The 15,057-nt window shown below is 33.7% G+C and overlaps 1 protein-coding gene across 1 annotated transcript in view; it reads right to left on the bottom strand.

The window, feature by feature from the left end:
* Nucleotides 1-15,057, bottom strand: part of LOC104511287 (probable G-protein coupled receptor 125) — a 183,816-nt gene that overhangs the window by 79,726 nt on the left and 89,033 nt on the right. Inside the window, exons 7-10 of the mRNA XM_010153843.1 lie at nucleotides 8,950-9,114; nucleotides 5,632-5,830; nucleotides 4,148-4,297; nucleotides 1,026-1,187 (exon numbers count right to left, since the gene is read on the bottom strand). Of these exons, the coding sequence (XP_010152145.1) occupies nucleotides 1,026-1,187; nucleotides 4,148-4,297; nucleotides 5,632-5,830; nucleotides 8,950-9,114 (676 nt within the window). The remainder of the gene's footprint in view (nucleotides 1-1,025; nucleotides 1,188-4,147; nucleotides 4,298-5,631; nucleotides 5,831-8,949; nucleotides 9,115-15,057) is intronic.

Below are 15,057 nucleotides of genomic sequence, written 5' to 3'. Positions count from 1 at the left end.
AGCTGTCACATTGCCAAATACTTCTAAAAGGCACATTATTGTCCCTATGTATTTAACATAAATAAATAAATATTTTAAACAAATTTAATTCTTTTATGTAAAAGGGAGTTAAATAAAAAAATCCTTTATAAAATAGTCTAGTATATTTTTTTATTTATTTGAAAGACTGCTTTTCTGAAAATATACAGTGAAGTAAGGTCATTAAGCTATTTGGCTCACACTGTAATTCAGCTCAGCCTATATAACTCCATTTTTTTTATTCTTATGGCTGTAATTGAAACTAACAATGACCTCACTTTTAAATAGTGTGTTCATGTAAATGCAGTGGAAAATTGAGGAAATAATAAAGGTTGTTTAAAATCAAGGAAGCAAGTAAACCAACCCAAGAAGCAATAAGGCTTTGAAATGTTTAACTGTAACTCTAAAAGGGTAAGTTTCAAACTTCTAATTTAGATGCATTTCTGCTATTTAGATGTTTAAACTGGCAAAAAGACAGTTTCTCAATCTCCAAATGACACTCCCTCAGAATAAAACTGACAAATTCATGTGGGTAGAGGCCAAAGAGTAAGAAAATTTATTTCATACTGCTACAGTTTGCTTCTAAAAATCAAAGCTGCACACAAATTAGTAATCTTTATAACAAAATATTCTTGTTTTTATTTTTTTCAAAATGCTTTAAGCAAGTATTGTCTTGAATCCTCTCAGAAAGGCATGTTAAAATCTTCAAGCAATGAGGGAGCATGTTATCTTCTCTTATTAAAAATTTCACTCACTTAACTTGGACCTTTCAAAATAAACCAATATATTATAATGTCAAGAAAATAGAAACTGTTTGAATAGTAAGGACATTAGAAATATAGTGTTGTGAATAGTGTATTGTAAAAATAGATACAATAAATCAAAGTCTGGGAAAACACTTTTTAATACCATCAGCAATACTCAAAAAATGAGTAAAAATTAGTAAAAAAAAAAAAGACATTTTATAATTAAATTCTGACAGAAACCTTTGTAATTTTATTAAATACCTTTGATATAACTTGAATATTGCTGGTGAGTATTTGACTTGCAATATGTTCCACACATCGTACAATCCTGGTGCAGGCTTTGTCTTCCTTTTGAGCCATCCACAATACATGGTCATCAACCAACATTATATTGCTGGCAATTTCAATAAGAGCATCCCCAATCTGGAAGAGAAAAAACCAAAACCCAAGAATGGTATTGTCTGTAAAACTCAGAAATATAAGAAAAGAGTACACAAGAGTACAACTGAAAGCAGGCACCTTATTTCTCTTGGTAACCATAATTCAATAACAGTTTTGCATCTATTAAGAAAATTAAATGGACTGAAAAATAAAGACCAAGAAAAGAAAAGTGCAACTGACTTCAAGAAAGGGCTTTTTTTATTCACAATTTTAAAGCTTATCTTCAAGATACAACACAAATTTTGAGTCTTTCATTGAGCAATAAATGGAATCCCCAAATTATCATTGTCTTTCTTAAACTAACTAAAATTGACCATGCTCGTCTAAAGAACTAGGTCATGTTTAATCATAGAACCTTTAGGAGGAAAAAAAAAAAAAGAGAAAATATATTTGAAAGATATTTTTGTTACAGAGATAGTGGGGTAAATTTAAGATATGTCTGGTGCTGCTATAAACCTATATCATCTCATTGGCTATACAGAATGTGTGGACTTATAGCTTTAGATGTTTCAATTCACTATTGTGTCTAACTCAAAGTGAGAAATCTTTGTTTTGCCAAATGACATTTTGCAGATTTTGCTAAGTATGCCTACGTCTTTCCAATTTTTATTAGTATATTACATTTAGAAAGAATATATATGCCTGTGGATATTTTTGTGATTATTTCAAATTGAAATGAAAATATTTTCTTTTTAAAATTCTAAAACTTAATTTGAGTGAGATTTCAAAATGAACATTGCCATTATTTTTGAAGGAAAAGATATGCCACAGATATACAAACTTATTACAAATAAACCTGAATTAAAAATTATGTAGAAGGGAAACAAATGACTGAGAGATGTATTGCTAAAGAAAAGTTCAAGAGGCTGAAGAGCCAAACTAATTGAAACAGAAAAATAATGCAAATACACAGTTAATTCAGTGGGAAGGAAACAAGAAATTCAGCAACGGTGAAAAAGGTTTAAGTAATGACTGAGGTTATGAAGTTAGTTCTGCATTTTCAATAAAAAAATACATAGATTTCACATGCATTGCAAGGGACACAGGAATAATAAGACTATATGTGAAATTTCATGTGACTGTTCCTGAAATATTTAATCTATTTCTGAGAACATAGTTACTAAATAATTCTAGATGGCTTTTGACAATGTGACAGAGTTATTGATACAATGAATAATAATAAAACACATTAAGAGGCTGGAGTGATTTATGAGAAACATCTAAAGCATACACCAATCAGCTAAGCAGTAACTTATTGAGGGCAGAACAACAGTCTATAAATATAGAAAATGAAAGAAATAAGAAGAGGAAGTAATTTATATTATAATTAAGTGCATTAATGAAGAGTAAAGTCATGGCATTAAGAAATATAAAAATTTGGGCTAATATGTGTATATCTTCCTGGCAAAAAAGTTGTAGTATATGGAAAATACGTTCCCAGTGCAGCTGTTGAAGCTCTCCAGTTTGAGAGGTGGACCACCAGATTGGACAACTTACCTCTAACTTGTATAAAAATGAATAACTCTGAGCTGACTGGGAGAGGACCTTCCAAGAGAAGATGTATAGAAACTGTAGTAGTTTAGCTAAAATTATTTTAAAATTATTTTAAAATTATTTTGATAAATCACAGAAAACCTCTGTGTATGCATTTTCATTTATTTCTAATGGTTTTATGTAACTGTAGTTTCAGCTGCTAGTCAATTCTAAACTAATGTACCTTTGTTCATTTGTTGCCTTGTATTAAATTAAGTTCAATCCTACTTATAATTACATGCATGCAGCCTCATGTCTGAAACTACTGACAAGAACTTCACATGTATTTTTGTACATTATGACTGAGAGATAAGAAATGGGTGTTGGTAAAGAGCTCAATGAAGGAGAAACCTACTTAGTGAACTTGACAGAGAGGAAACAGTGTAAAGTTCAAAACAGTAGAAGAAAGCAAAGACAAATTAGAAGAAATGTTCTAAATTATGAAAACAATAAGGGATTGTGAAGTAAAAGCCGTAGAGATCAGTGGTGGAGATGGAGATATTTTGATACCAGAAACCAGAAACTGAAATGTATTTGAAAGGTGGAAGAAATTGATTAAAAGATTAGTGATAGTGCTGAGTTTTATTAGATAACGCATCAACTCCTAGAAAAATAAAGAGGCTTTATGGTGAATCTAACTGTTTCTTTTAGATGGTAAATTTTTGTTTTGTCAGAAAGCAGTAAGATCTTATCAAGATTTTCAGCTCAAATACAGTTGTAGGTTTGAAACATGATTCTTGGAGAGCACTTAATAATACACTTTAGCTCTGGCTTATAATGATGAAATTGAAGTTGGAGGCTTTCGCAAATTGGCACTAAAATGTTAACTGTTACAATCCCCAGAGCCAGAATAGAATAAAAATTGCCAAACCAAAAGAAAACAAAATGTTTTAACTATAGCTATCATGTATAAAAATTACAGGTTATGAAATCTTTATGCAAGCAGTTACTCTGAACATTAACAGTAAAAACTATGATGAACATTGCTGTTCTCTGTAAAAACCTATTTTTCCCATAGGGTTTGCATAACTCTCTGATTAGATTTCCTTGTAAAAAGGCCATACATTATGCTAAAAGTTTCTGTAGGAAGTTGCCCTTAAAGACATATTTTCTCTCCCCATGAAGTGATACTTGCTTTCAAAACTCAGTGAAAACTTGCAGATGAAACAGAGAAGACAAAAGAAGCATATGTAACTCCAGTGGCCAGATGGAGAGGCACCTTGAGTTCATTCTGGTATGTTAGACATGGTAGAAATTAAAACAAAAAAGAAAATACCAGCAATCAGAATATCAGCAATCAATTTTAGAAGCTACTCTTCAGTGTGAGCCTACATACATTAAGAACAGGGCCATATGTGAAGACTTCACTTCTAAGTGATTTTTTTTTGAGCATAGAGAAGATATCTTACATCTTCAAATTCATCCACGAAGACAATTAACTTCTCCATTATATAAGCCAAATATATAACATCCATTTTATCTGCAAAGTGGGAAGCACCTCTTGTGTAGGCTGTCAGCTGGCGGGAAAATTCAAGCACGGTCGTCAAATTGATGTGCATCTGAAAATACATCACAATTGTTAGGTGTAATAAGCCAGTTAGCTTCATTCCTTTTTTAAAATTGGAGATTGCATCCATTTATATAATGCTTGCTATAATTTCAAAAAGTTATATGCATCAGTAGTACCACAGACATAAATTTCAGAGGCATATGAATGTATCTTCAGCATTAGGTCTTAGATTTCACTGTTGTTATCTGAAGACTCCACCACAACAGGCCAACAAATTTTGAACATATTTTTCTACTTTTTCTAGACTGTAACTAACCGGCCTCATAAAATATCATACCAAGCTACTAACCTTGCCTTGCCCCTATCTTTAGATCATCATGACAACAGTATCAATGGGCGTTCTTATATATAGTGGTGCGTGGTGGGAGAACAAGGGACCATGGTATTGACTTGAAAGAAGCTAAGACTGTTCATGAAGAAGACCTTTCCTGCCATGAGGATAGTCAGTCATTTGAATAGGTTACTCTCAGAGGTTATGCAGCCTCCATCCTCAGAGGTTTTAAAGACCTGAGTAGTTGAAGCCTTGAAAAACCTGGTCTAACCTCATTGCTTACAGGAGAATGAACTGGAATTTAAAGACCTTCCTAACTATTTTATTAACCTATAATTGCACTGGCTCTCTTAATATAGTAATTATTCCTATTTAAGTATGAACACATCTGAAGACAAAGTTATAGCGGTGTGAAAGAAATGAGCAAGGAAACTGAAAGTTGTAAAAGTTAATATGGCAGTAGCAGGTCTGTGCCATCCTCCTTGCTCTTCCCTGTTATGCTCTTTCTTTCTCATTGACTTCTACCCATTTACTTTTTTATCTCACTCTCTCTTTTCCTCACTCATAAGAAAACACTTAAGAACCGCTTTTTTTGGGAGACATCAAAAAGGAATTCTAAAGTAGGCCTAACTTCTGCAACTCTTTTACATACTTTATGGACAATGGCAATGAGGAAAGGCACTTAAACTGACAAAACTGGTACAGAGCTTTGAGAGAAATTAACATCTTTCTGGTAAAAATGCATGAGGAGAAGACAAAGAAAGACCTGAAGTGAAGTACTGATGACCCCACCAACATTACTTATGGTCATCTAGACTCCAGGAAACCAGAGAAAAAAATATTAAAATAAAGGCAGTATTGTTTTGTTCCTACTACTATTGTTTTGTTCCTTGTTCCTACTACAACTTCAATTACCAAACATATTGTGTTTCAAGTAAAACATTTTTTTAGAAATCCAGCTATCCCAAACTTGTGGCTGAACAGATATTTCTTGCAAGCTATTCAATAAAATCAGTACTAGAGAAGGGAAGACCTGGATTTTATAACATTACCTGACTAAAAGCATGAAGAACTTGAGTTACTTCTTGTGAATAAGGACATTCAGAATAGTTTTCTTCATCCCAACGTCCAGTTCGATTACATTTACGCCATGCCTTAGACTCTTCTGCACCATTGTGAAAGGCAATGGAGTTAAATGAATACTGGAGACAGGGATGGTAAGCAGTTATCCCAGCCAAAGTTTTGGGCCATCTGTGAACAACATGATAACAAAAAATTACAACTTGAAACTTCATATTTAAGGGCAATTTACAGTAAAGCAAAAATATCCAGAATATATGAGAAAAAAAAGGCTATTTAAAATTTTAACTTATTATGTTCTATTAATTAATTCCTTGGAAAAAGTCAAAATTATGCAGGTTTGAGTCTGGCTGGTCACACATTATTTCTGCATTAATTCCAGGAAGGTATTTGGTGTTAAGGAGAAACATTCCCTACATTCATCTTTGCAGATGGCACAAAGAAGAGCACTAAGTTGATAAACAAAAAAAACCAAAATTCTATTACTAGATGTTGTAAAAGGTAAATGCTCAAAATGCACCTCACAATCTTTTATTTGCATTTTGACCCCATGCTACAAAGCCCTCTCCACCACCAAGAAAAGCAAAATCTCTGAATGTATCAGAAACCAATAAACAAGATTTCAGCAGAGAGATGTCTGATGGGGGAGTAAGGAGATAGCCCTCAAAAATTACCTATTTAGGTATACATGATTTATATAGTGAAATTCCAAAACAGTCTTTGAATACAAACTATAAATCAAGAGCAGCCAGAATTCTTCTATTTAGCTCATGGGTCTATTATACAACACACTTTTTCTGTATATCTGCTGCATTCTCTAAAACAGCACAACTGGGATTTTTTTTTTTTTTAGTACCAAATCCATTGTCATTTCCAGGCTAGTGTGGACACAGCAGGATCAGATAACTGGGAGAAATCAAAGAAAACCAGACACGTATCATCAGCAAGTCAGCATGTCTGGAAAGGATATGGTTTTTTAATTGCACTGATGTAATGACTGAACTCAATCAATCATAAAAATATTCTGCCTGACAGTGAAGCCACACCTTGACAATCAACCTTTGCTCAAACGTACATATTAGCCCCTCTTAGTTACACATTACAGGTCCATTGGACAGTGTTACATAATATACTGACAAGTTTTGGGCTATTAAATTTTCCTTGTTTCAAACAATGATAATAAGAAAAATATTTTCATATGTCACAGCTAACTGTTAATGGAATAATTCATTTTGTGATGTAAAAACAGCTGATGTAAAATGAACCATGAAAGGAGCTTCACAAAACCAATCAAAATATGTGCAATACTATATTCTCCTTTTGCCTCTAGGCTGAAATATTATTTTTAGCAAAACATTTGCATTAATGCAATTGGGCCATACTGAGTAGCAACTTACATCAAAAGTAAAACTAAAGAGATAATCCTGAAACTAGTATTAGCATAGGTAGCAGAGTCTGGCTTTTATGAATAGGAATGATAGGACATAATAACATTACCATTTGCATTTCAGAATGGTCTTACAGAGAGCTAAGAAACAAAAAATGAGCAAAATATGGCCATCATAGAGAAAAACTCATAGTACATAAGGCCTAGTTCAATCTGACTAACAGTACCCTAATTCTTACTGCAGTTGTGCAATTATAAATACCACCAAGACTGGTCAACTGAAAGAACCATGCTTCACTAACAGTTGATGGTCTTTTTCCTTTTTTTTCCCCAATAAAATAACTGTTTTTTCTAGCTTTGTTTTAGAGGTTCAACTCTATCTACTTACATACTTGCTTACATACTTCAAAGACGTTTGTAAGGAAATGCCCATGGTGTTAGTTTGTGCAGTCTGTAGAATTTATATGTACTTATTTATGAAGTAAAGGATGTCATTTTATGGCAAGAATGTGAACTTCATAAGGTTGTCATCTAAAAGATTCAAGATGTGTTACTGACAGGAAGTATATATATTTTAAAAGATCTCATTAAAATACATTTAAGCATGTCCGCTAGGAGAAAATACAATGACAGTTTTCCTGATAAAAAAAAGCCTTTAGCTGAGATTATCAAAGACCTCTAATGGATTTTAATCCATATAAATTGATTAAATATGTATATAAATATATGTTCTGAAAATGTGACATTCTTACTGACACTGAGGTTAACATTTAATGAAATAGCCTCATAGTAAATAGAAAACAGAATATGTGAGTAGGTTTTTCCACTTCTTTCTACTTCATTCTTTTATTTGTATTCAAAAACAAGAAATAGTAGTAAAATGCCTTTGAAAAAGTTCTAAAAGTAACTTGAAAATGAAGACAGTCTTTCAGATCAGAAGTATTTGCAGAAAGTTCTGGCAGCTTCCTCTCTCATCTACTTTTCCTTTCATTAACTATTCAAGCTGAATTCTTATTATAATTCACTTGGTAACAAATTACCTTCTTGATTTCTCAATGGGAATGCCATCATACATCAGTGTTATTGTCAAGCAGGTAATTATATTTTGTTTAAGAGCTTTGTGCATATCATTGAAGTATTTTCAAGCTAACTAAAAAAAATACCAAATTCCACAAAATTCTTTACTTTTTCTTCAGTTTATGGGGATTGACCGGGGGGGGGGAACCAAAAAAACCCACACCCAAACACCAGCACGTGTAGATAAAAGTAAAGATGAAACAAAAATTACATTTAGTCAAAAAATTGTGCAGACTCTAAGATTCAGATAGCAGGACAGATTTTTTTCTAATCATGTGATATATTGATGGAACTGCGTGTGTCCTTAAGTTCACCTCAAACAATGTGTTTGTTTTACTAAGTAGGTTTACTTGCTATTTTGATTCTCTTCAGTGAAATGTTTTACAAACAGTTTTATGTTATTTGGTACCTCTAATCTCAGTTGAACAAAGCCAGCAGAACAGCAGCAGATCAGAAAACTACTGAAGATTTAATCTTTTAATGCTTCAATGCAGTGTTACCTTATTCTATAATTTAGAAAACACCAAGAATAATTGTGACCCCTCTCTCATTTAGCTGTAAAGAGCCTACTTCTTTTGAAATTTTCCATATCATATTGAGGAATTAGAACAAAGATCCTCTGACTTTCACAAACCACTGCTGCTCTTGAAGCACTAGCTGCTGTTTCCCATAAAAATCACACAGTGCTCCTCCTTCCTACTATATTACATAAAAAAGACAAGTAAAATAAGGGACATCTTCAAAACTGACACTGAAGTATCATGTAAGCATGAATATGGTCCATATCTATATTAATATATGAAACAGTAAAACCATAAAATCATACCTGAAATCTCCCTTATTGTTAATAATTCTTTCAGCAGGGCAGTAGGGTGCAGCCGTTTCAAGTACCACAATCTCTACCTGTTTAGTGCTATTTCCGTACGAGTTGTTGACTAGGCACTCCCATTCTCCAGTTGCATCAATGTCAATGCTGGATAGGATAAGTTCACTATAAAAATAAAAGACTGATTATTGTATATACTGAACTATATGGAGATTCAGTCACTGTTTTTTTGACATTAACTTATCTTCATAGATTTTCTAAGAAAGTATAAAAACACATTTTTCTCTATAGGGACAGACAATATGTGACTGGTATTAAGATTTTAGCAGCACCAATTTGGATTGGCCACTCAGATGATGTTCTTTCTTCAGATGGTGAACTAAAATAAGCCAGAATAGGTTTATGCAATATAGAAGAAGCTGTATAATGACTAGAACATGGAATCGTCTTCTGAATTGCCATCTGGCCACTGTAAAGGATGCATTCATTTATATTCCTCTAAGAATATTTTGGATAGTAAGCCCTGTGGTGAAACCGTTCATTTATTACCATCTGGATAAGACAAATGATAAATTGATCTTATACCCCTGGAGAATTTGGGGTACTGGATTAAAAAAAAAAAAACAAAACCACAAAACCAAACAACCTTTTAATTCTCAAAAAGAGCAGTCAAATTGATCCTTTAACATTTTCTCCTCTTACAATCCTTGGCAACTTCACAGTCCTGGCAGACCAAAAGGAAAGGGTGGGACTGTATAGAATTTAACCATCTTCAAAAATTTTTCTAGTAGGTCAGTTATGTATTTTATGTCTTGGCTCAGTTACATTATCATGCCCAAAAGTTCTATTGTTCTTACATTAGAATGCCTTAGAAAGGCATTCTTGATCTCTCTTGGCCACGGCAACAAGTCTTGATAAAAGGCCTGAGAACACAGCAGGACTCTGGTTTAGGAGCTTGAGAAGAGTACAAGAGAATTAAAAGAGGACAGCACCTTTGGCTCTATACTTTTCTTGATCTTCCTATCTTGCAGAAGCTAATAAATGTCAGGCCACAAATTAAACAATCTTGACTCTACTATGCAGCTTTCCTAAGGATGGAATATGAGTCAGAAAGAGTTCCTACTTCCTCTACATTAACAATTGTCTCACTCCTCTGAGGTGTGATAGTTGCTACTGTTGTGGAAATTTTTGACCTACCAAGACATAAAACAAAGTCAGACATTCATGAGATGGTGTCAAGGCAAATTGAATATGAAGACTGGTTCCTGATCGGAGTAAAAGGATGACTTGCAAGCTTATCTCATTTTATTTTGAAATTATACTGGCCTTCCTAGTAAAAATTTGAAAGGAAGAAAGAGAATACACGTTTCTTTTTTTTACTGGGGAATTTAATGCATGGTAGGATTACTTTTTCAAATGTGATGACTGACATATTGAAAAACTAATTAAAATATACAGCTGATGCAGTTGCATGAAAAAGTTGTTACAACGTTTTACAGACACCAGTGGCATTGGTCATTACAAAGAGAGGAATACAGGCAAAAGCCATTCTCATGCAATCAAGTAACCTATGACAATAGGTTTCTATTTGAGGCATAGCTTTGCATTGCTACAGCTATGCATAACTAATTAGACAATCAGAAGTAGGTCTCATTATGCAAAGTTACTCAACCATGTCCTGAAGTAATACCTTAGTGACATTTACTGTATGCCCTAGCAGTTATTTGAATGCCAGGAAAAAGTACAATGAATAAAGAAGAGACTTTAACACCGTATTTTGATTGGCTTTCCACAAGAAACATTTTAAAGTCTGACTTGATTTCCTGTAAGTCTTGGGAAGAACTGACTACTCTTCCTGGAGAAAAGTAAAAATTAATTACTCAAACACAGATAACATTTAGTTTTGCTAATATTCTTCTTAACGCAGATAAATAACGAATGCTTTTCTACATTTCAGACAGAAAGCCTGTATAACCTGCATCCAAACCCATACTACCTTAAATTATTAATACTAACACAGAATTTTAAAAATGAGTGTTGGTCTCCAGAGTGCACTGCTGCTTGGAATACAGCCTTTCACAGGGGATATAAGGTTAAAATATGGAAAATGAGGAGAGAATGTGTAAATCTAGGCACTTTATCTGAACTTCAATTGCTAGTCTGATCTCTCTGACAAAATTACTTGTTTACCCATGAAAGAAACAGACTCAGAAGGCTGATGGTCTTAAAGGAAAGCTTGTGTCCAGGCAACAGCAAAAGGAAGGTTAGAGATTTAAGTTTTACGCATTTTATGCTAGACGTCCAGCAAATATTTTCAGGTGTGATCAATTTGCCATACACATAGGAAATTCCACACACATGATTTTCTATTTCTTCTGACTGGATGTAAGAACAAAGCACAACTTACCATTTAATGCCATCTGTAGCTACCCAAGAAATGTAATGTGCTATAATGTACTTCTACTATAATTTACGTATCAGCTAATTTGTCCACATCAGTATGTAAGGACCATGACAAGAGTTGGATTTGACTTCAGAGATGCCAATGGAAAGGACCAAATTTTAATGGCAGTATATTGACAAAAAAAACCCCAAAATAACCACCACCAAACCAAAACCAAAATCCTACTTCTGTAATGGGAGAAAAGACCTAAATATAAATTAGTAAGCCATCTCACTTTATTTTCCTTCGTATTTGTCAAATTACGTTGACTGAAATTCAATTGTTCAAAATGTTGTCACAGGCTAATATTACCCATTTGTTATGTAAACATTTGCCCAATACTGGGACATGTTTTCTATAAGTAGAAGTCAAAGAACCTGTGACCTACATTTATATGTCACCAATTAGTTTCTTAAAATTGCGAAAACAAATACTACTAAGAGTCACTAAACCAAATCATGTTCAGAAACAGAGCCAAAAATCCAAATAGCTCGACAACATACCACAGCAGGTTTGGTTTCTCTCTTTCACTGAACAGCTACTGTGCTGCACCAAAAGGCGTGCATAAAGATGTTCGCATTCATCTTCATACTTTCACAGTCCTAGAGTTAATGCGTGCCAGTCTAGCTAGATGAGAATGTACACAGGGGTTTGAGGGGAAGAGGTATCAACATCTCTAGAGCACTCAAAGGTTTCTTTTGCTGGACAACCCTTCAGACATGTAGCAGGTCTGTGATGGCACAGTGCTATGAAGCTATCTGAAGAGAGTAAACCTGGGACAGATCCATTTAAAGCGCTTCATGAATCAGTTGTCCATCATCAAGCTGCTTTGTCAGTTGGTGAAAGGTTTGGGGATGCTCAAATGTGTTTGTTGTTATTAGTTTCATTCTACCAGCAAACTGCTTGACTGCAGGATGTATACAACTGCAGTCTTGTGGGGAAATGGTGCTACACCTGCTGTATGCCTTTCATCTGCCCTTAAGTAGTTTGCATTCTCCAATGTTATATCCATGGGAAGCTTTATTTCATTAGCATAACTCTTGTGATCTGTCACTATCAGAGGTTCTCAGACAAAAATAACACTATGACAATCAGTCCAATAGCCAAAATTGCATAAAAAGCTTTTAAAGTAAAATATTTCCCAAAGGATTCAGAAGTGTTAACGTACTTACAAAAAAACTTGATTGTTTGATTACATGTCAGTGGGACCAGGAAAAAAAAAAAAAAATCACAGCAAAACAAGCAAACAATAAATACCCCCAAAACCCAAACACACAAGAGAAAACAAAGTAAAAAAATCTACTACGTTAATTTTACTATTTCAAATTATTCGTCAAATGCACACTACTTTGACAGGATTTCCCACTCTCTCTATTTAGTGGTGATATTACAAATGCAGATATTTATTATTTAATGAATACTTTATGAGATAAAGTAATTTTATATTAAGGCTAGAATACTGACCTGTTTTATTTGCTGACCTGCAAGAAATCTGTGATGATCAAAAAAGGAGGTAAAACATAGCAAATTCCTACATAAGAACTTCAGGAACAATCTCTATTCTTTGTCCAATATACAGTATAATTGCAACTGTGTAATCTTTATTTCATGATGACCAGGAGTCATCCAATCAAAATACCATAAACAATTAAAAATAGGATTCTTTTATCCTGTAGGGAGAAAGAAAAGGAGGGGCTAGGACCTATTTTCATGGAATTCCAGTGTGATACTAGAGTAAAAAACCTTTCTAGAAGCCCATAAGGAGTATGTCCTAAAACACGTTCTCTACGTTGAGTAGACTAAAAGTGAAAAGTAATTCACTTATTTGTTTTAATATTTCTAACACATTTTCCTTTAAAGAAATGGTTTGTTTCACCAGTATCTAAGGTGATTGACTTGTTAGCAGGATTACACCAGAGTCTGGACATCATTCATAATTGCTCTGATAATCAGAGCTGATGCAAAGGGTTACAAACTACTGCCTGGACTGAGAGAATATGTATAATTATACCTTACATTGGTGTTGACAGGAAAAGTAATTTAAAAAAAGCCAGTCCTGGGATGTTCACTGCAAACTGCTGCTGCAATGCAGCATCTCCTCAGCTGTATAGCTGCAGCTGTTTGAAGGCCCAACTTGCAATCATTCTGGCCCTAAAAATTCAAAGCAAAACTCTCATCAATTCCCCCTTTTTGGGGGAAAATGCAAATTTTTGTTCGTAATACTGAACTTGACATTTCATTTCAGTGTTGTAGCTGGATGGACCCATACATAGCTGCAGGAAACATGCAGAGATGGAATTGAGAGGTCAAAATTTAGTGCAAGGCATCTTAATCTGCTTTCAACATCACAAAAAAGGTATTCGGTTAAAATTTCTTCTAGAAGGACTCCATCAAATTTTTTTACAGTTCTGACTTACAATTTTTCTGGGTTTTTTAAATTCTATCAGCCAAAAATACCTACATATATTTTCTGTGAAAATATCTATTTCTCAATCATGTTTCAATAAACATTTACCTAAATTAACCCTACAGTTTTTATGGCACAGCACAATTCTTACATAATTGTCTATTCCTTTAATGGCAGAGGGCATTGTGGTTGCTGCTTTTGCTTTTCATAGTATTGGTATACTTTTTCACAGGTTTTGTTTTAAATTATTCCCCAAACTGATTAGTAGTAAAACTCTCATTGTATTTTATTCAGATAATTGAAAGACTTTTAGAGAAAAGGCCTAAATTTAATCTTCCAAATTAATTCACATGAAGATTCTCTTACTCTCAGATAATAAAACCTTTAGCCTGTACATTTCATAATTTTCTGCAATAATTTTAAGTATTATCTTCTTGTCTGATATATGAGAACATTACTACTAAAGGTCCACCTATTACAGCACCTGAAGTAAGCTGTAGACCATTGACTACAGGGTTTAAAGTAGTCTCAAAACAATACAGAAACATTGATTTACAATTTAAATGGTTATTTTGCCTTGTTTCTTTCCTAACTGCTCAACAACTAAGGGTCAAGCAGAGTCAATCAGGTGAACCAACAAAATGTCAGTACTAAACAATTTCTGCTGATTTCCCTGGGCTTCTCAGTATGACCCTCAGCTGCTCATTGCCAAATGCTCATGAGAGCAGAACACAAAGTACTTGTGAAATACCTTCATTTCTGAATCAGATTCTTTGGGTTTTTTCTAATATTTTTTTTTAATCTTGTGCAGAGTAAATCCCCAATATTTTGTCATGATTTGACAGATATCTGAACTTACAATTGTGTACCCAACCTAGTAACATACTTATCAGTGATACACCATTTTCAGACTGTTCTTAACCTAATACTAGTCCAAACACTATCACTTGCTTCCTATCTTTTCCTGATGTATTCTTGCCACAAACTGTTAAGAGAGTTCAGGGGTCATTTGGATTCTTTCCAGAAAAAAAAGAGGCATAGAAATTCTTCTTTCTCCTAGAATTTCTGGAAGTTTTGTTTTTTATACAGCATGCTTGTCTGGATCTGCAATTTGCCATGATACCACCTGTCTACTCCTGGAATTGATTAATTTCTCTTTATAACCATATCTTAAACTATCCTTATTCTTTTAGTGAAAATGTCTCAACCAAACTCCAAACTCTTTACTAATAGGTGCACTGATAGGTTCAAACCCTTA

Source organism: Eurypyga helias, unplaced genomic scaffold, assembly GCF_000690775.1.
Source record: "Eurypyga helias isolate BGI_N326 unplaced genomic scaffold, ASM69077v1 scaffold1886, whole genome shotgun sequence".
NCBI classification, from domain to species: domain Eukaryota; kingdom Metazoa; phylum Chordata; class Aves; order Eurypygiformes; family Eurypygidae; genus Eurypyga; species Eurypyga helias.
This window is presented reverse-complemented; position numbering and strand designations above follow the sequence as displayed.